Consider the following 22,227-nt stretch of genomic DNA (forward strand, 5'->3'; position numbering starts at 1 on the left):
AGACACCACACAACGTCCTGTCCGCTGCACACTGCAGAATATACATAAACGCTGCTCTAGCTAATAGAAGTGACACACAAGTGCTCGTGCAGTCCCGGGACTCTGTGTCCTTATATTCTGAGCCCGAGCTCTGTCCGGACACCGATTACAGACGCTGCGATTTCGCTTGTGTTTTATCTATCTGCCAGGACCTCAAGAGGCGGAGCGTGGACTGGTTGTCTGGGTGACGAAAAGGTGAGCGACGCGAAAGGACGTTATGGGCGTGGCTAGAATGAGTTTAGTAGGCGTGGTTTGTAGTTGGCAACCTCGCATTAGCTTGGAAGTGGGCGTGGTATATCCTCGCACCTGTAGTTATCCGGCAGGTGGGCGTGTCCTAGTGAAGGGGCGGGGCTGTTCCCGGTGTTTTGAAAGAAGAACGCAATAAGTGACAGACGGTTGTTCGGTGAACGTCAGTATTAACGTTAAGGCCCCGGAGGGGAAGGTGCCGGGAAATAGGGAGTGTATACAGGAGGCGAATATTCACCGCGGCCGTACCCGGTACACACGGAGCAGGGAGACGGGGTTTCCATGGAGACAGGTACGCTGTGAGGAGTAATGAAGGGACACAGCAGGGGCGCGGAAAGGGGCAACGAGTGACTGCGCCCCCCCAAAAAAAACAATGATATATGTATCTATCTATATGTCCCTATTGTGTTCCCCAGCAGGCGCCTGGTGTGGATACTATAAAGTATGACGCCCCAAAAATGGCCTCATCTACCCACTAAGCAAGATGGTGTCCTCCAGCAGCCCCCCAATCAGTGAGATAGCCCCCCAATCCGTATAATGCCCCGCAATCAGTGAGATAGCCCCCCAGCCCCACAATCAGTATTATATACCCCACCAGCCCCCCAATCAGTGAGATAGCCCCCCAATCCGTATAATGCTCCGCAATCAGTGAGATAGCCCCCCAATCAGTGAGATAGCCCCCCAATCCGTATAATGCTCCGCAATCAGTGAGATAGCCCCCCAATCCGTATAATGCCCCGCAATCAGTGAGATAGCCCCCCAATCCGTATAATGCCCCGCAATCAGTGAGATAGCCCCCCAATCCGTATAATGCCCCGCAATCAGTGAGATAGCCCCCCAATCCGTATAATGCCCCGCAATCAGTGAGATAGCCCCCCAATCAGTATAATGGCCCCCAGCCCCCCAATCAGTATAATGGCCCCCCAGCCCCACAATCAGTATAATGGCCCCCCAGCCCCACAATCAGTATAATGGCCCCACCAGCCCCCCAATCAGTATAATGGCCCCACCAGCCCCACAATCAGTATAATGGCCCCCCAGCCCCACAATCAGTATAATGGCCCCACCAGCCCCACAATCAGTATAATGGCCCCACCAGCCCCCCAATCAGTATAATGGCCCCCCAGCCCTACAATCAGTATAATGGCCCCCCAGCCCCACAATCAGTATAATGGCCCCCCAGCCCCACAATCAGTATAATGGCCCCCCAGCCCCACAATCAGTATAATGGCCCCCCAGCCCCCCAATCAGTATAATGGCCCCCTAGCCCCACAATCAGTATTATAGTCTCCACCAGCCCCAATCAGTGAGATAGCCCCCCAATCCGTATAATGGCCCCCCAGCCCCACAATCAGTATAATGGCCCCCCAGCCCCACAATCAGTATAATGGCCCCCCAGCCCCACAATCAGTATAATGGCCCCCCAGCCCCCCAATCAGTATAATGGCCCCCTAGCCCCACAATCAGTATTATAGTCTCCACCAGCCCCAATCAGTGAGATAGCCCCACAATCAGTATAATGGCCCCCCAGCCCCACAATCAGTATTATAGTCTCCACCAGCCCCAATCAGTGAGATAGCCCCCCAATCCGTATAATGGCCCCACCAGCCCCACAATCAGTATAATGGGGCCCCCCAGCCCCACAATCAGTATAATGGCCCCACCAGCCCCCCAATCAGTATAATGGGGCCCCCCAGCCCCACAATCAGTATAATGGCCCCACCAGCCCCACAATCAGTATAATGGCCCCCCAGCCCCACAATCAGTATAATGGCCCCCCAGCCCCACAATCAGTATAATGGCCCCCCAGCCCCACAATCAGTATAATGGCCCCCCAGCCCCACAATCAGTATAATGGCCCCCCAGCCCCACAATCAGTATAATGGCCCCCCAGCCCCACAATCAGTATAATGGCCCCCCAGCCCCACAATCAGTATAATGGCCCCCCAGCCCCACAATCAGTATAATGGCCCCCCAGCCCCACAATCAGTATAATGGCCCCACCAGCCCCACAATCAGTATAATGGCCCCCCAGCCCCACAATCAGTATAATGGCCCCCCAGCCCCACAATCAGTATAATGGCCCCCCAGCCCCACAATCAGTATAATGGCCCCCCAGCCCCACAATCAGTATAATGGCCCCCCAGCCCCACAATCAGTATAATGGCCCCCCAGCCCCACAATCAGTATAATGGCCCCCCAGCCCCACAATCAGTATAATGGCCCCACCAGCCCCACAATCAGTATAATGGCCCCCCAGCCCCACAATCAGTATAATGGCCCCCCAGCCCCACAATCAGTATAATGGCCCCCCAGCCCCACAATCAGTATAATGGCCCCCCAGCCCCACAATCAGTATTATAGACCCCACCAGCCCCCAATCAGTATAATAGCCCCCCAGCCCCCAATCCGTATAATAGCCCCCCAGCCCCCAATCCGTATAATGCCCCCACCAGCCCCACAATCAGTATTATACACACCACCAGCCCTCAATCAGTTTGATACCCCTACCAGCCCCCACAATCAATATAATGGCCCCTCAACAACCCAACCAGTTGGGTTATGACACCCACCAGCCCCCCAATTAGTATTATAGCCCTCAACACTCAGTATCATGGACCCCACCATCCGTCCAGTCAGTATAATGATCCACATCAGCCTCACTGCTCAGTGTTATGGAAAATCTGTATAATGTCCACACTCAATATGATGGCGCCCAACATCCTCCCCAATCAGTATGACGGCCGCCACCAGCCCTACCACTCAGTATGACGGCCCCTACATTACAAGCCCCCCTATCAGTATCATGGCCCCTACCAGACCCACAATTGCTAACATTACTACTCGCCTCGCCCCGCTCCCCCAGCATGCTCCTCCAGTCTGGGCAGTGTGAGTACTGAGACTACTGGCGCCACCTAGTGACGTCATCGCACCTGCAGGGCACGGAGTCTCCGACTCACCCGGCTGAATGGTGGATCACGGACGCTTTGGCTCCTGATTCACGGTTCTATTCAGCGGGATCCACAGCCTGAGGATTCGGATACTGCGGAAATTGTGATGACGGGAAGAGGAGGGGGTCCCCTAATAGACACGTGGGCTACCAGCCTCTATGGATAGTACACCCCTGGTACACAGTGATTCCACCCGCAGAATAGTGAGTGCAGCTCTGGGGTATAATACAGGATGTAACTCAGGATCAGTAATGCAATGTATGTACACAGTGACTGCACCAGCAGAATAGTGAGTGCAGCTCTGGGGTATAATACAGGAGGTAACTCAGGATCAGTAATGTAATGTATGTACACAGTGACTGCACCAGCAGAATAGTGAGTGCAGCTCTGGAGTACAATACAGGATGTAACTCAGGATCAGTAATGTAATGTATGTACACAGTGACTGCACCAGCAGAGTAGTGAGTGCAGCTCTGGAGTATAATACAGGATGTAACTCAGGATCAGCAATGTATGTACACAGTGACTGCACCAGCAGAATAGTGAGTGCAGCTCTGGGGTATAATACAGGATGTAACTCAGGATCAGTAATGCAATGTATGTACACAGTGACTGCACCAGCAGAATAGTGAGTGCAGCTCTGGGGTATAATACAGGAGGTAACTCAGGATCAGTAATGTAATGTATGTACACAGTGACTGCACCAGCAGAATAGTGAGTGCAGCTCTGGGGTATAATACAGGAGGTAACTCAGGATCAGTAATGCAATGTATGTACACAGTGACTGCACCAGCAGAATAGTGAGTACAGCTCTGGGGTATAATACAGGATGTAACTCAGGATCAGCAATGTAATGTATGTACACAGTGACTGCACCAGCAGAATAGTGAGTGCAGCTCTGGGGTATAATACAGGATGTAACTCAGGATCAGTAATGTAATGTATGTACACAGTGACTGCACCAGCAGAATAGTGAGTGCAGCTCTGGAGTATAATACAGGACGTAACTCAGGATCAGTAATGTAATGTATATACACAGTGACTGCACCAGCAGAATAGTGAGTGCAGCTCTGGGGTATAATACAGGATATAACTCAGGATCAGTAATGTAATGTATGTACACAGTGACTGCACCAGCAGAATAGTGAGTGCAGCTCTGGAGTGTAATACAGGATATAACTCAGGATCAGTAATGTAATGTATGTACACAGTGACTGCACCAGCAGAATAGTGAGTGCAGCTCTGGGGTATAATACAGGATGTAACTCAGGATCAGTAATGTAATGTATGTACACAGTGACTGCACCAGCAGAATAGTGAGTGCAGCTCTGGGGTATAATACAGGATGGAACTCAGGATCAGTAATGTAATGTATGTACACAGTGACTGCACCAGCAGAATAGTGAGTGCAGCTCTGGGGTATAATACAGCATGTAACTCAGGATCAGTAATGTAATGTATGTACACAGTGACTGCACCAGCAGAATAGTGAGTGCAGCTCTGGGGTATAATACAGGATGTAACTCAGGATCAGTAATGTAATGTATGTACACAGTGACTGCACCAGCAGAATAGTGAGTGCAGCTCTGGGGTATAATACAGCATGTAACTCAGGATCAGTAATGTAATGTATGTACACAGTGACTGCACCAGCAGAATAGTGAGTGCAGCTCTGGAGTATAATACAGGATGTAACTCAGGATCAGTAATGTAATGTATGTACACAGTGACTGCACCAGCAGAATAGTGAGTGCAGCTCTGGGGTATAATACAGCATGTAACTCAGGATCAGTAATGTAATGTATGTACACAGTGACTGCACCAGCAGAATAGTGAGTGCAGCTCTGGAGTATAATACAGGATGTAACTCAGGATCAGTAATGTAATGTATGTACACAGTGACTGCACCAGCAGAATAGTGAGTGCAGCTCTGGGTAATTGTATTTGGTGGAGGCCATAGCTCAGTGTGTAGGACACGGTTGCCCTTTCACCATTCCCAGTGGTGGTCCGGCCATACCTGTGTGGTAGCTCCTTATGGAGAATGTGATATACAGGGCAGGACGCTCTATAGGGGGCTGCAGAGGGAACGTTCTCCCACCCACAGTCCATTTTTCGTATATATGTGTGTATTCACCTTACAGGTCCGTGAAGGTGAGAACATGGCCAGCGAGAACGGACATGAGCTGGAGCTGCTCCTCTCCTCCCTGAAAGCTCCCTCCATAGCTTCGGATGTCAGTTCCCTGGTGAGCGCCTTACGGGGGGATCCGCGGCCCCCAGATGGGATAATCCGAGTGTCACATTCTGCTGCTTCTGTCTCTGCACAATAATCTCTCATGAACTTGTCGCTGTTTCCAGTCTGACCTGGAGTCGGAGGATGCGGAGATCCTGCAGATGGACGACTGCCGCCTCTCCGATGTGTCGGACGATGGGAGTGATGGTATTATACAGAAGGTGAGAAAAGCCAGGAGGAACGTAATGTGAACGGAGGCCGGGGCCCTGGATGAGGGCATTTACTATGGTAATCTCAATGACTCCATACTGGGAAATGGGGGAAAAAAATGAAAGTGCAGTGGTAAAAAAAACCCAAGCAATCCGCCACGTTTACTGGGTTTCATTCTTACAGCGTTCTTTCTATATATGGTTAATATTACTATTACGGCAATGTGTGAGAGTTTTTTTATTGCATTTTTCTGAGGATGTGCCAGTTTTGTCATTTTTTTTTTTAAATCAGATATTTTTTATTAAACCATAAATATTGCACATAAACAATAAAAGGAATACTTTGTTATCAGCAATATACCAGTGTACAATACTTGTTTTTTTAAAAAAAGGAAAACATATTTAGTCCCAAACCAAACTCCTACCCCCCTTCCCCCCCCCCCCCCTCTAGAGACCTGTCAAGAGTCGACCCCCCCTACTTTGTCATATATAAAAGTACAAGAAAAGGAAGATGATTTGTCAATAAACCTCCCAATGGAGCACAAGGTCTTTTAAATCACATTGATTCAAGCCACGGGTTCCACAGCCTGTCAAAGAGGTCCGCCTTGCTCCTCCTAACGTAGATACTCCTCTCCAAAGCAATGATATGGTCCACTTGCTTCATAAAGTCTCTCCTTGTTGGTGGCTCTTCTCTAATCCAGAATTTGGCAATCAACTTTCGCGCGATAAATAACAGTCTGGCAATAACCACTTTATACATCTTATCAGTTATGATCTCCTCAACATAGCCCAAAACACATACCAGGGGATCACGCGGCACAGTGCAACCATATGCCAGTCCCACTTTATTCAGCACCACCACCCAGAAGGAGGACAACCTGGGGCACTGCCATAACATATGAAGGATGCCCGCATCGGACTGCGAGCATCTGGGGCATTCTGAACTAGATCTCAATCCGGCTTTGAATAACATATCCGGAGTTCTATATGCCCTATGAATAACAAATAATTGTGATAGCCTCCCAGGCTCGCTCATTGATATTTTGGGCACATAGTCCAGTACTGATTCCCAATGATCATTATCAATTGCCCCAAGGTCCGCCTCCCATTTCGCCCTTGCTCTAATAGGGTGTTCCTCCAAGAAAGAGAACAAAAGGAATTCGTATATTCCCGAGATCACCCCCTTCGTGCCACCCCCTACAAGGATAAAATCTAGCATTAGGTCCACCTGTATTTCAACGGGTCCTCTCCTACACTGTGCCCGATGCGCATGTGAAAGACGGCGGTATTGAAACAACTCAGAGTCCGGTAGTAAAAACTCCTCCTGCAGTGCATCAAAGTCTCTAATTCTGCCCTGATGTAGAATCTGGCCCATCCGAGAGATGCCTGCCTCCCTCCAATTATGAAATCCCTCCATCTGTCTAAACTCCTGTAGGACACAGTTATTCCAAATGGGTGAGAATCTAGTGAGTGCGTGCACACCCCTAATCCCCTTAACTTTGTCCCAAACCTTATGGATGAGCCTAATAGTACAAAATTTAGAGCCCTTCTCTCGGAAATGTCCCCCCTCCAGACCCTCACTCAACACCTTCGTCCCAATCAGTGATCTCAGGCTGCAAGGTGCCCGCGTCCCACCTACCACATCTCCCCATCCCTTGAAATGCTGGCACTGTGAAGCCAAAAAATACAACCACGGATTAGGCAATGCCACCCCTCCCTCCGTCTTTGGTCTCTGTAGAGTTTCCTGTTTAAATCTGGGGCTCTTTCCACCCCAAATCAGCTCCCCAAACAAAGATCTAATCCTCCGAAACCTATTCTGCGATATCCATATAGGGGAGTTGTGCAGCACATAAAGTAGTTGTGGCATCACAATCATCTTTATCAAGTTTATCCTGCCGATTACTGATAAATGTAACTTCCTCCACGCCTGGACCTTAGTACGTATCCTCCGCAGAAGAGGTGCCAAATTCAGTTCCTCAAAGCTAGTCAAAGGGAGAGTGATCTGAATCCCCAGGTATTTAAATTTATCAACTAGCTTCAACCTTGTAGAAGAAACCTCCCCACCACCGTCCCCGCTATCCCCATCTATCAACATCATATTCGATTTGTCCCAATTGATCCTTAGGCCCGAGTAACTACCAAATTCCTCAATAATGGCTTCCGTCTTAACCAGGGTCTCCTCAGAATCCTCCAAGAATAGCAGAATATCATCAGCGTACAACGCTACTTTTTCCTCTGCCTCCCCGTATATAAAACCCCTCACCTCCCGGGAACCTCTGATCTTCGCAGCAAGGGGTTCCACCGCCAACGCAAAGAGCAGCGGGGACAAAGGGCAGCCCTGTCTAGTACCTCTAGACAATGAAAAGGTCTCAGAGAGAGCGTTATTCACTCTAATTTTGGCTACCGGAGAAGAGTACAACAGCTGCACCCATGAAATAAATTTAGGTCCAAACCCCATTCGTTCCAGTACTGACCACAAATAGCTCCACTCCACGCAATCAAAAGCCTTATGGGCGTCTAAGGATACCACAACCCGTCTTCCGACATTGTCAGAGGGGATTTGCAAATTTAAAAATAACCTTCTCAGATTGAGTGCCGTTGATTTGTTGGGCATAAAGCCTGACTGATCCGGGTGAACCAGTCTGTCAATCACCCTGGATAACCTATTTGCCAGAGCTTTTGCCAGAATCTTGATGTCGGCCGTCAAAAGTGAGATTGGTCTATAGGATTCTGGTAGTTGTGGGTCCTTATCGGCCTTAGGTATAACGACCACAATAGCCTCTCTCATTGATGAAGGTAGCTCCCCTCTTTCCAGTGAACTATTATACACCTCCGACAATCTGGCCAACAATGTTTCTTTCAGTACCTTGTACACCTCGGCTGGAATACCGTCCGCCCCCGGAGCCTTACCCCCAGCAACCCCTGCCAAAGCAGCTCCCAATTCTTCCTCCCCAATCGGCTCCTCCAACTCCTCACATTCTTCTCTGCTCAACCTAGGCAGGTCAATCCCCTCCAAGTAACCCATCATGTCCTCAGCCCCTCTCTCCACACTAGAAGTATATAGTTTATCATAGAATTTCCCAAACACTTCCAGAATCTGCTCCCCCCGAGTAGCCAATGTTCCATCCTCCCTCTTAATGGAGTAGACGTGCGAGGAATCCCTTTGTGCGGATGCCACTACCGACAGTAAATGCCCCACCTTTTCCCCCTCTGAATAGAAAGATGCTCTTTGAAAAGCCCGCAATCTCTCCGCCTTTCTCAGATACAATTGATTGACCTCCTGTTGAGCCTTCCTCATCCGACTCTGAGACTCCCTAGAGCAATGGGCCCCCAATGCCGCCTCAGCTTCCTTCAGTTCCTCCAGGACAGCTTGATCCTGTGTTCTAGTCCTAGTCTTGTGTCGTGATATGTCCCGAAACAAAATACCCCTCAAATACGCCTTCATAGTGTCCCATACTACATGGCATTCTGCACTACCCTCATTGATCTTAAAGAACTCCTCTATCTCAGCCCCCACAATCTCCATGTCCAGGAGTTGTAGCCAGGAGGGGTGAACCTTCCATCCCATCTTCCGTGACCCAACCTGTTCTGATAGCTTTAATGAGACCCGCACCGGACTATGATCTGATAGAATCCTAGGATTATATTCCACCCCACTTAGTAATTCGTTCATCCCATCATTACCCAAGGCGACATCGATTCGAGACATAGAACCGTACGTGGTCGAGTAGCAAGAATAAGAATATGTGCTAAAATTGCGAACCCGCCATAAGTCAATCCAGCCTATTTCTCTAAGATAGTTCCCGAAAGGGGTGCCATTCCCATCCCCGCGTAGCGGAGCGTGATTACTCTTATCCCAATGGTCATCAGCAATGTTGTTCACATCTCCCACCACCAAAAAGGGAACCCCGACCCACCCTCTCATATGCTCCAAAATCTCTTGAATTTTCTTGCCAGAATACGGCGGGGGTATATATAGTGAAACAATGCAAATCAAGCGGTTAAAAATTTTACACACTAAAAAAACATACTGACCATCCTTATCAATTTTTACTTCAATTTCCTCAAATGGAGTACTTGTATGGACCAAAACAGACACCCCCCTTGCATAATTAGAGAACGTCGAGTGATATGCCCTGCGCACCCATTTTTTCTGTAACATATCAACTTTTTCCTCAACTAAATGAGTTTCTTGCAGGCATATCACCGAGGGCCTCTGTTTCAATAGGTACTGGAATATTGCCGCCCGCTTAGTGGCATCTGCTAGCCCCCTAACATTCCAACTTATAATATTAACATTCCCTCCCATTTCCTTAAAGAAAGATATAAGATGAGTCACCTCTCCCAGGTCTCCACCAATGCCCTCCTCCCCCCCCCTTCCCACCCCCCACCCCAACAACTAAACCAACCTTCCCCATCTGGAATTCAAAATAACTCAGATACTCCGAACTTTCTTTCTCTATATGAGAATTGAGGGCACTGGATATACCCTAGAGCTAGTTCCTTTACCGTCCATCTCTCCCCCACCCACCGCGATCAATATGAACTATTCATTGCGCCGCCGAACACAATACTGTAATCGTTAGGTATAATTAGGCCAACTTCAACAGTAACATTCAAACAGAGCCCCTCCCCCAAAGAGAGGCAGATCCAGTAGAGTTATAGATCTTCAGAATCAGTCTCAACGGTTCCGATCAGTGCCAATTTTCTTGGCATTGGTGTCCAGCCATTGCGTCGCCTCCTCCGGATTTTGAAAAAATTGAACACGATCCATCGCCACCACCCTGAGCTTGGCTGGGTAGAGCATTGAGTATTTTAGGTCCAGTTCACGGAGCCGTCGCTTGACTTCACCAAACTTCATTCTAAGTTTCTGCACCGATGCCGAGTAATCCGGATAAATGGAGATCCGACTTCCGTTTATGCTCAGGCCATCACTCAGCCTAGCCTTCCTCAGTAGAGTTTCCCGATCCCGGTAGTCCAAAATTTTTGCCAATATAGCTCGAGGGGCAGATCCAGGCGGCAGAGGACGAGTGGGGACCCGATGAGCCCTCTCCACCGAGAAATGGTTGGTAAGGTCTGCTCCTCCCACCGAGTTCTTAAGCCATGCCTCAATATATTCAGTGGGGTTGTTTCCCTCCACCTTCTCCGGCACCCCGATTATTCTTAAATTGTTTCTCCGGGATCGATTTTCCAAATCATCTGTCTTAAATTCTAACTCTGTGATTCGTTGAATATATTTCTTTTCTCTTTTTAACAGTTCGTTTGTCTGGTCCTCCACACTGCCCACACGCTCCTCCACCACCTCCACTCTTTTTTCCACTTTGCGCATAGCAGAATTAAGGGACTTCATTTCAACTGTGAGATCATCCACCCTTAGGTTCAGCGCAGCCAAAGCAGATTTGCAGTGTATAACGACAGAGAAAATGTCCTGCAGTGTTGGTTCCCCCGTAGTTGGCTGCTGCACTTCATTAGAATCATTGGTCTGCACAGGGCTATCAGCAGGTGTCACATTTTCTGCACTGTGCACTCCCTGCGCCCTCCCTGGGGAACGCTGCACCTCCACTTCACTGGCCCTGACTTCCCCTCCACCTTTCTGCCTCATCAGGGCTTCCACCTCATCAAGTCCTTCTGGACCCAACAGCAGGGCTCCGTACGGGCAAAGCGCTCCAGCCGGGCTATTACCTCCAGCCTCCGGCGGTATGAAACGCTGGCTCTGGCCGCCTCCTCCTCAGCCACGGCGCCATCTTGAATTTTCGCGCCGGCTGCTGGCGCCACCTGCTTGCGGCGCGGCATCTCCGCTTCTCACCGCTCGTTAACAGCGGTGCTTTCTCCCCCTCGCCGGGTACTTGCGGGACCTCTCTGGCCGGTTTTTGGCGTTCGGCGGCGCCTTCAAAGGCCACTTTTCAGAGCGGTGCGGGGAGAGAGATCAGCCGCACGTCCGCTCACATTCCTCGCTAGGCCACACCCCCCGCCAGTTTTGTCATTTAGATTATTTTTTTTCTTTACGGAGTATATAATACTGGATGAATAATTTTTATACATCACGTTTTTAGGAACGTGGCCTTACCAAGTATTTTTATTTCATTTTTGTATTATTATTATTTTTTTTTATTTGGAACATAGGCTGTTAATTTTAGCTTTTTAATTTTTTTTTTAATTATAATTATGTATTTGAACTTTTTATATTTATTATTTATTTTAACTTTTCTTTATTTTTTTTAATTTATTTTGACTTAAGTTTGTGTGTGTGTGTATATATATATATATATATATATATATATATATATGTTTGCGTGTGTAAATATATATGTGTATATATACACATATTATATATATATATATATAACGTATACACACACTATATATAACTATCTATATATATATATATATATGTGTGTATATATATATATATATATATATTATATTATATTATATTATATTATATTATATTATATTATATTTATATATATATATATATATATATATATATATATATATGTATGCTGCCCAGATCCCGGTCTCCTGATATATGTCCTGTACTAACACCACTCTTCGATCCGTCCACCTTTAGGTTCTTCCTGCGCCAGCGATCGGACAGTCAGACCATGGCGGTGCGGTGGCATCAGACATTGTGGCGTCACGAAACCTTCCAGATTTGTCAAGTCCATCATTAGAGCGCGAAACTTCACCCCAAGAAGACCCGACACGTGCGGCTCCTTCCCAGACGCTGCCAGGAAGTGTTATCTCACCGGAGCCGGGTCATCCTGAAAGAATAGCCGTAGACCGACTTGTAAAGTCAAGAAGCGGTCCAAAAGAGTACGACTCCCATCTGTTCCCATCGCCCGACGTCCAGGTGTGAGACGCTCCTCAAACTTGGCTAATACCTGAGTCAAAAAAAAAACGTAAAAAAAAACTTTAGTATGGAGCTGAGTCCAGACCATACGAGGAAGATGCCGGCTGTGTTATACAGTCAGCGCCGGCTTGTAACAGCAGCGATCCGAGCTAACAACAAGCAGGCGGGAAGGAGCACTGAGCTGTTTGGCCACACTAAGGGTGCACCGAGCGCCTGTGCTTGGTTTGAACAGTCATTTTCGGCTGACAGATTTGATAAGTCATTAGTATATGGCCTGGGGGGGGTGGAGCACAGACCCTGGGGGGCATTTGTTCCATGGAAAGTTCCTTTAAATGAGATCCATACGCCACGAAATCTATAAAGATGTATATATATCAATAATATATAAATATGTGTCTCTAAAATGTCTTCATTTCCATTTCAGCCGATCGATCAGGGGGATTTGGAGACGTTCCTTCTGCAGCTGGAGGCCGAGGTTAAACTATCGCAGTCTTCTAAGGATGCGGGTGAGCGCCGTATACGTGGGGTCTGGCACCAGATCCTGCGCCGTCCTGGCACAGTGAGATTTGTAACTTTCTCCATACGTTCATACACGGCCTCTTTTCAGAAGAAGCGGCGCCCCCATCCGTACCATTGATGGCGACCAGTGCGAAGAATCGGCAAGAGCGGATCATAGAGCAGCTGGTAGAATTAAGTGCCCGGCAATCACAGGGTCACGTATACAATGAAGGAGTCAAGCCCCGGGGTAACAGGTATCCAGATCGGGGGTTTTGGGAGGGCAATAAGTTTAGCATCATTGTCCTGGATGTATGGCCCGTTCTGTCCACTAGGGGTCAGGCCATCTATACATCTGCTATTGCCCCATGTCCATCTCCCTCCATATGTAACTGATTGCAGCATATGACGGTGTCTTCAGCAGCGCAAATGTGACCGAGAAAAATGTCCACGTGGGGCGTAAAGAGAATAACCCCACAGTCTTCATAGACCTGAGAGCCGCGTCATCCAGTCCAAGCCTGACAACCGGTATGGGGGAAAAACTAGCACCGAAGAACCAGGGGAGAGCAGATGTGCCACGGTACGTGGAAGACGCAGCATTTACTGATTGCAGACAATGCGGAAAATGGCGAATATCGGCCCCCGCGTCCGAAAAACGGATACAGAGACGTCATGGCCAAATATGTGTCCACACGTCGCCATCTAATGGACATCGCTGCCACTGCAGCTTTATGCTACCTTTTATATCGTTTTCTTTTATTACAGCCGCAGCTAATTCTCATTTTTGCTATTTTCTTTTTTTTCTTTCTGCCAAATACAATGTCATCTTTTTTTTTTTCCAATTTTGTTTTTTTACGGCGTGCAATGTACAGTCAAAATTACACAACAGCATAAGTCTTCAAGACAGTACGATTGCAGCGATGAGAAGCTTGTGTGTCTTTTTTTTAATTTAAGTTGTGAAAAAAAAATTTAAAAAAAAAATTGTTTTGTGTCACCATTTTCAGAGATGCGTAACTTTTTTTTTTTTTTTTCATTTTTTCTGTCAGTGGAGCTGACGCAGCGTTAGTTTGTTTGTATAGTGAGCTGTTGTTTTTATTGGTACAGTTTTGGGGTACATAAAACATTTTGATCGCTCGTTATTGCCTTTTGGGGGGGTGGGTTAGGTGTAGGGCTTGGGCACGGCAGCGGGAAAGCTGCAGTCCTGGCATTGCCTTTTTTTTTCTCACACTTTTTCTCACACTATATATAGTGTGTGTGTATGTATGTATATATATATATATATATTTATTTATTTTTTTTCAAAGCACCCCCTTTATCCAATTCATAAATTAAAAAAATTAACATATTTAGTATACGTCTGATCAATCACAAAAAAATAAGTAAAAAAAAAAATATATATATATATTATTTTTGTGATTGATCAGACGTATACTAAATATGTTAATTTTTTAAATTTATGAATTGGATAAAGGGGGTGCTTTGAATTTTTATATATATTTTTTTGTTTTATTTTTATTGTTTTATTTTTATTTTTTATACTGTTTAACCTGTTATGATTTGATCTTTTGTACTATATCCCCAAAGATTGCAGAATACAGTAAAAATCACAGCCCCCTGTGAAGTCCAGCCTGGGCTTCACAGGAAGACTTAGATGGTGACAATAGACCCCCAACAACCCATTGGCACCCCTTCGATCGCGTCACTGGGAAAGTGGGGCTGGGGGAGGGATGGACATCTCCGCAGAATCACTGCAGCAATGATGGCATTTCAGTGGTAAAACAGCTTTGGTCGCTGCTGATGGTGGCAGGTGCTGGCTGTATAACACAGCTGGCACCCGCCATGTGTGGAGCAGGATCAGCTTCTCAGCCTGCACCATACACGTGCACAAGCTCCGTGATTATTTGGCATTATTTTAAGCTTTTAGTCTGATACCGAGAAATTCCCTTCTATCTGTTCCTCCTTTTCTTGCTAACATAGATTCGGTATGTTAAGAAGGAGATGAGAGCAGATAAAATGAACACATTACTCAAGATCAGACTACACTGGGTTTGTTTGTAGTCTGTTACCATGGTGACACATAGGTCGGTATTAGAGCTGTTGACACAAAACCATTGTTTGTTTATTTATTTTGGCAGTAATTATATTGGTTGCACAGATGGATGTTGCCTTTTAGTGCCTGTTTATAGCCTTAATAAAGTCAGAACAGTAATAACATCAGGATACGTGGTATAAAAGAACTATACCAGGCAAACATGACATGAAGAAGGGTTCGGGATTAATAACACATATTCATTGCGACCATTGCACCTTTATCCCGCAGGTCGGTCCACACCGGGAAAAGTGCGTTGCTGCACCAGCTGCGCTGGAGCAAGATGGGACCTGGTTCGCCACCTCCGGACCGTAGTGCTCAGCCGCCTGTCGCCGGCAGCCCGGAGCTGCCCAAAAAGATCAGATCCCATCCGCTGCACAGACCGAACGTCAAGGCGGATATCCGAGCAGGCGGCCTCCTGAACAAAGAAGACATGCCAGAGATGGACAGAAGGTTCCAAGATGGAGACACAACAGAAGAACGTCCAAGGAAGGAGACCGAGGAACCCCGAAAAACTCAGGAAAGCCGCAGGTAAGGAGAAGCTTTGGATGAGCCCCTAGGACTTTTCACAGCAACATGCATTTAAAAAGTTTGGGGTCTTTTTGTTTTCTTCTCCCAGCAGCACAGAGGAGCTGTCACAGGTAGAAAAGCAACTCAGAGAAAAGAAAAGCAGACAGAACATGCAGATCCAGATAGAGGGGATGAAACCTCTAAGCTCTGTGAGCAGTCGGCAGCCCACGGCGGAGCAAACACCGGCGCTGTTCCATCTGGTAAGACGTCTGATCGGCGATAAGATGGCGCGGGAGGGGGCCTGTATGTGATAACCAAATGGCTTCCTCCTATGAAGCTCAGCCACTGGTGTCGTAGGAGGCGATGGTCATCGGAACTGATGGCCGCCGTCTTGTATATGCCGCTGTTGCCTTTGGCAGTGGCATTTAAGAGGTTAAACTGCTGAGATCGGCACCCAGGCTTTATGGAGCGGGCTCAACTCCTGAGTCCGCTCCATACAAGCAGGGTGCACAATGGCTTAAATGGATTTAAATCGGTGAAAGTCTGACCATTTTGACACCAAAATTAAGGGGCTGCAGCGCTGCATTTCCGTGACTGTTTTTCTTGCACAGCTGCGCTCCCTACCAGCCAGCTGGGAAGTGAATGGAGATGATGTTGTTCGTTGCATAACCAGTAAGAGAAAACAGTGATGGAAACCGACGCTGCTGCTGCGTGCTGCTTTCGCTTTATTCATGGCGATCCCTGAGGTTGGACCCAAGACGATCATAAAGTGAATTAGAATACCCCTTATAGGGATCCCCGCTCTTTGGTGGCCATTAGCGTACACACAGGCGATGTCTCTGGTCCAGCATGACAAAGTTTGTTAAGTTCATAAACTCTGGAGAGCTCCAGGCACAACAAAAACAGCATTTTATAGCATAAAGGTACACCAGCTGGCACATCAGTATGGGCACACCCGCTCAGATACAGGTCTAACTCCCGCAGGACCTTCAGCGACTAAACAACCTTAGTCCTTCCCTCCTCCCACACAAAGCCTGGATTGGAGCTATGGGAGCGATCATTCCCACCCAAGATCTTCTGGTCACTCCTAAAACCTGGACCCAAAATCCTGTCCCATTTAAAAAAAAAAAAAAAAAAAAAAAAAAATCTTCCCAGCCATCTTTTATTGCTGGAACTTTAATCTCCAGGATGTACATCACCGAGACTAGCCACGTCGGTGACACAACTCTCCCACCCAGGACTTTACCACCTGCTTCTTTACACCCTTTACTAGTTGTGTGTGTTGCTGCAGCCCCTTATTAGAATATTCTGTGTCCTGATGGCAGGTTTTATATAAATGTCCTAATATATGAGGTGGTTCACAGTAAGGAGGATGCGTATAGAAGGAGCTCTGCTATGTCTCCACAGGAAGCCTCCTACAGCCCGGAGATTGACACGTTGCCACCAAGGAGCGGAGTGGAGACGTTACTACTCACCATCTGGCTGTCCAGCTGCGGGCAGCTTCTCATGCCAGGGCAGCACATCAGCCGCTCCGCCGCACTACCAATGGCCAACGCTTACAACGCTCTGCTCGTCTGGCTTCTCTCCCTGGTAAGAAAGATAAGTGCCCCCTCCTGCTCCAGGCCAATATCCAGCATCATCTAGTCATGGTGTCCTCTCTCACTGTAGGTTGCCCCTTTAAACCCCCAGTACAAGGGCGATGCCCCCTTCCAGGTGCTGGGACTTCAACAGATGTGGCGGGAGGAAGGATTGGCGCTGTATGTCTGTGTCTCGCCACGAGACGTTCCGGCCCACAAGAGTATCAGGATGCTAAAGTACAAGGTAGGAGGACTGTGGTTAGATGTGTGATTATTGGGGGGGCAAGGTCACAATCGGTTTTCACTTTTTTTCCCTGTCAGTTCCCATGAAATGTTGATTCTTGCTCTTTTGTGCGGTGCCGTTCCTCTATTATTCCTCCTGGAAGTTCTTGTATAAATCGACTACTGGCCGTTGCAATACTTGCTGCTGTCATATCATTTCTGCAATATTATGTCATAATGTACTTGTATTACCCATAAAATTACAGTTCAGGAACTTTGTGCTGTTCCGTCCCTCTGTTATTCCCCCTGAAAATGGCAATTCAAATTGACAACGGGGCGTTCCCAGGAGGATTCTGTGACGTGGGATTTATGGTTTTGCCTCGCAGACACAGACACAGGGCTTATGTGGGACGTCAAGGTTCTACCAGCATGTGTCCACGTTCCTGTCGCACCACACCCTGCAGAGCGTCAGCAGCTGGAAGGAGGGCGTCATACAGCAGCTGCAGGGGCGGCTGTTCCCGTTACACCTGGAGGTCCCCGCCATGAGGCTAAGCAGCATAGTAATGCTAAACCCCGACCCACAGGTAACAAAGACCACCCTCAGATGGCTATGTATGTGAGTGTGTGTATATATATATATATATATATATATATATATATATATATATATAATATACTTTTTACATTTGTATTGGTCCCCCTAGGGCACCTGGGTCTGTGAACACTTAAATCACTTCTACAATACACTGCAATTCCGTAAAATTAGCAATATATGTACAGGCATGGCAGACATGTTGGGCCTCATTAGGCCCCCGGCTACCATGACAATGCCATTGGCACCCTACAATCATGTTGTTGAGGGCGGGGAAGTGAATGGACATCTTTCCTCATTTCCATCCTCTTAACTGTCATGATTGGCAGCAGCATCTGAGAGGTTAAACTGCTGCTTTTGCTCCTTGCACATAAATGACTCTGGCTATATAAAAAAATATTTAGAATTGAGAGTCCTCAGTGGTTGATACCTTTTTAATGGCTGATTGTTTTATTGTCCTGTGGTTAGGGTCTCTGTTGTGATGACCCCACATGGTCTGAGGGGCAAGTTCCTTAGTTGATGTAAAAAGACATAAATCCATGCGACACAGTCATTCCTGCACTAAGAGTGTCAAAGGTCATCATCAGTTTATATTCCCATGTTCTTCTGTCTCTTTGAGATTTGAAGCTACCTTTTAATACAAGTAATTTCATGTCCATAATGTAATGATCCGGGAGACAGAAATGTATTGCCACAGGTAGATCCATTCTTTTTTCTTTTATTGTGTGGCGATGAGAGTTCATCCTTGTTCTCAGTTTCTGCCCTGTCTCCCCCACATACAGACCCCCAGTTGGACATTTAATACAAATAATTAGGTACACCACATTAGAAGTGGCGCAGCTGAAAGTTCCTGGTATCTTGTAGTCCTGATGTGAATTGGGGATCTTTATCTTGTCTGTGGTCTTTATAAATGGACAGGTTTTACATTTTTCTGATTGCAAGGAAAGGTTCCTGCAGCTGTTGCAGAGGACAGAGAGCTTCTGACAATGATGCTTCTTAGATTTGGGGGCTGCCTAAAACACAGTAGTGGGGGGGTCTGGAAAAATGGATTGTAAGCGGTCATCTTTTTGTAGTAAAGGTTGTAATTTCCGTGCAGCTCCCCTTAGCACCTCCAGATTTGGATTGTAGGTGGCTACTAGAGGCACCCGGTTATTTTCTTCTTTAGCTGTGTAATGTAGCAGGTGATTCCTTGATATTCTGGTGGCTCTTGTAATCTGGTTTTCAATTGTTCTTGGATGGTCGCCCTGATTCAAGAAGGTCTTTCTGAGGCGACCAAGGTGTTCATCCCTATCTATTGGGTTGGAACATATCCGATTGTATCTGATGGCTTGGCTGTAGACAATGGAGTTTTTTATGTGTTTTGGATGGAAACTGTCCTATTTAAGTTATGTTGGACGGTCGATTGGCTTCTGATACAGGGATGTCTCTATTTTATTGTTCTGCAGCTTAATGATGGTGTCCAAAAAGTTAATTTCAGTGCAGGAGTAGTTGAGTGTCAAGTTGATGGTTGGATGAAATTGATTAAACTGTTCATGGAACGTCTTTAGCTGTGGCTCAAACTCCGTCCAGATGATTAAAACATCATCAATGTAGCGGTAGTACACCAGAGGCCGATGGGACATGAGGACAAAAAGTCGCTTTCAAGCTTGGCCATGAAAAGATTTGCATACTGTGGGGCCATTTTACTTCCCATTGCTGTGCCAGTCTCCTGTAGATAAATCTTGTTGTCAAATTCAAAGTACCGTATTTCCCGGCGAATAAGATGACGTTTTAACCCCTAAAAATTGTCCCAAAAGTCGGGGGTCGTCTTATATGCCGGGTACGGCATGTGCAGGGAGCGATCCTGGATGTTCCCAGGGTCTGGAGGAGAGGAGACTCTCCTTCAGGCCCTGGGATCCATATTCATGTAAAAAATAAAGAATAAAAATAAAAAATATGGCTGTACTCACCCCTCCGACGAACCCTGGCTGTCGCCGCTGCAAGCATCTGCCTCCGTTCCTAAGAATGCAGTGAGTGAAGGACCTTCGATGACGTCGCGGTCAGGTGAGCGGTCAGGTGACCGCGACGTCATCGAAGGTCCTTCACTCACTGCATTCTTAGGAACGGAGGCAGATGCTTGCAGCGGTGACAGCCAGGGTTCGTCGGAGGGGTGAGTATAGCCATATTTTTTATTTTTATTCTTTATTTTTTACATGAATATGGATCCCAGGGCCTGAAGGAGAGTCTCCTCTCCTCCAGACCCTGGGAACCACACGCCTTATAAGATGACTGGGTGTATAAGATGACCCCCGTCTTATACGGCGGTTATATCCCAAATTCCATATTTTATATGGAAAAGTTGGGGGTCGTCTTATACGCCCAGTCGTCTTATACACCAGAAAATACGGTAATTGTGGGTGAGGATGAATTTTATAAGTTTCAGCACAGAATCGGCATCAGTCCCTGTGTTTTCCAGGAAGAATTTGCAGGCATTTAATCCATCCTGGCGTGGGATATTGGAGTACAAAGATTCCACATCCATGGTGGCCAGGATGGTTCCTTCTGGTAGAGGACCTATTGCTGATAGTTTATTCAATAGGTCAGTTGTGTCCTGAATGAAGCTGGGTGTATCCTTTACCAGGGGTTTAAGAATACCCTCTACCCATCCAGATACCTGCTCAGTAAGGCCATGTTCACACAGTGCGTTTTTTACTGCGGAACCGCAGCATTTTTGCCGCTGCGGTTCCGCAGCTGTTTTCCATGCAGGGTACAGTACAATGTACCCTATGGAAAACAGGAACCGCTGTGCACATGATCCTGAATTTCAAAAAAAAAAGCCGCGCTGAATAGCTGCGGGAAAAAAGAAGGAGCATGTCACTTCTTTTTTCGGAGCCGCAGCGGTTCTGCACCCATAGACCTCCATTGTGAGGTCAAACCCGCAGTAAAACCCGCAGATCAAAAATATATCTGCGGGTTTTATTGCGGTTTGTGGTGCCGAACCGCTGCAGCAGGAAGTGCGGGGAAGCGGGCGGAAGTGCGTGGGCGGAGTGTGGCTGCCCCGATCCCTCCCCCCCATGCTCCGATGCCCCTCCCCCGTGCTCCGATGCCCCCCCCGTGCTCCGATGCCCCCCCCGTGCCCTAATCTCCCCCCCTTATACTTACCGGGCCTCCCGGTGTCCGTCCGGCCGTCTTCTCCCTGGGCGCCGCCATCTTGCAAAATGGCGGGCGCATGCGCAGTGCGCCCGCCGAATCTGCCGGCAGGCAGATTCGTTCCAAAGTGCATTTTGATCACTGAGATAGGTTATATCTCAGTGATCAAAATAAAAAAATAGTAAATGACCCCCCCCCCCCCTTTGTCACCCCCATAGGTAGGGACAATAAAAAAATTAAGAATTTTTTTTTTTTTTTCCCACTAAGGTGAGAATAGGGGTAGGGTTAGGGTTAGGGTATTTTCAGCCATTTTAACCCTAAAAAACTTCCTAGAAAACACACAGACTCTGCATAGAAAACTGCATAAAAAAAAGGATAAAAAAACGCACCAAAAAAGCACAAAAAAAAGGACCAAAAAAAGGACCTGCGTTTTCTGCCAAGAGCTGCGTTTTCAGTCCTGAAAAAAAAAGGATGGAAATCAGGAACGTGTGAACATACCCTAAGGTGCCCACACATTGGTCTTCCTGGATTTCCATATTTGTGGATTTGGGAGCATGTATAATGTCCTTGTTCTTGGACTTCCTGGTATCAGGTCATCGGCTCTTATGGATTCGTCGGGCAGAAAAGATACCAACTTGTTTAGTTCCTTGTAATTGTCTTGTGTAGAATCCGACTCCAATTTTTTGTAGTAGCGTGTGTCCATAAGTTGTCTGTATAACACAGCTCCTTATCCCGCTCCATACTTGCATATGTCCGCCGTACACAAGCAGCGCGGTTTGAGAATTTCATTACAGCCCCCCTAACACCATGGGACCCCGGCTCTTGCCCACTGATAGCCCTGCGAATAGACCTAGAGATAAATGATATAATTCTGACTGCCACTAGGGGGAGCCGTGGTTTTATTATTGAGTATGTGAGCTCCCCCTAGTGGTGGCCGGCTGGTTGTGCAGATTCTGTAATGAGAATCGTCTCCTGAAATGCCAGAATATTATTAGTTTTTCCTGTTTTGCCATGTTCCAATGATATATGACCGGGACGCTGGTTTTCTGTTCTCATTGTCGCCCCTTGTCAGGCTGTGGAGAAGG

At 47.2% G+C, this 22,227-nt stretch overlaps 1 protein-coding gene across 1 annotated transcript; it reads left to right on the forward strand.

Moving 5' to 3' along the window:
- The first annotated feature begins 489 nt into the window (after positions 1 to 489).
- Positions 490 to 19,590, forward strand: LOC138646175 (dynein axonemal assembly factor 8-like). Its single transcript, XM_069735640.1, has 13 exons — positions 490 to 577; positions 5,378 to 5,479; positions 5,592 to 5,687; positions 12,247 to 12,528; positions 12,953 to 13,034; positions 13,136 to 13,280; positions 13,445 to 13,603; positions 15,344 to 15,643; positions 15,732 to 15,882; positions 17,030 to 17,212; positions 17,291 to 17,443; positions 17,808 to 18,005; positions 19,561 to 19,590. The coding sequence occupies exons 2-13, from the start codon at positions 5,396 to 5,398 to the stop codon at positions 19,588 to 19,590; spliced, it is 1,863 nt and encodes a 620-aa protein (XP_069591741.1). The 5' UTR covers positions 490 to 577; positions 5,378 to 5,395.
- The last annotated feature ends 2,637 nt before the right edge of the window (positions 19,591 to 22,227 follow it).

This window comes from Ranitomeya imitator, chromosome 7 (genome assembly GCF_032444005.1).
Source record: "Ranitomeya imitator isolate aRanImi1 chromosome 7, aRanImi1.pri, whole genome shotgun sequence".
In the NCBI taxonomy this organism is placed as follows: domain Eukaryota; kingdom Metazoa; phylum Chordata; class Amphibia; order Anura; family Dendrobatidae; genus Ranitomeya; species Ranitomeya imitator.

Excerpts from the sequence above, each read along its gene's own strand:
- LOC138646175 (XM_069735640.1), top strand. The coding sequence starts at position 5,396 with ATGGCCAGCGAGAACGGACATGAGCTGGAGCTGCTCCTCTCCTCCCTG. Across the intron at positions 12,529-12,952 it reads TCCCATCGCCCGACGTCCAG|CCGATCGATCAGGGGGATTT; the intron begins GTGTGAGACGCT and ends TTTCCATTTCAG. Across the intron at positions 18,006-19,560 it reads TGCTAAACCCCGACCCACAG|CTGTGGCTCAAACTCCGTCC; the intron begins GTAACAAAGACC and ends GAACGTCTTTAG.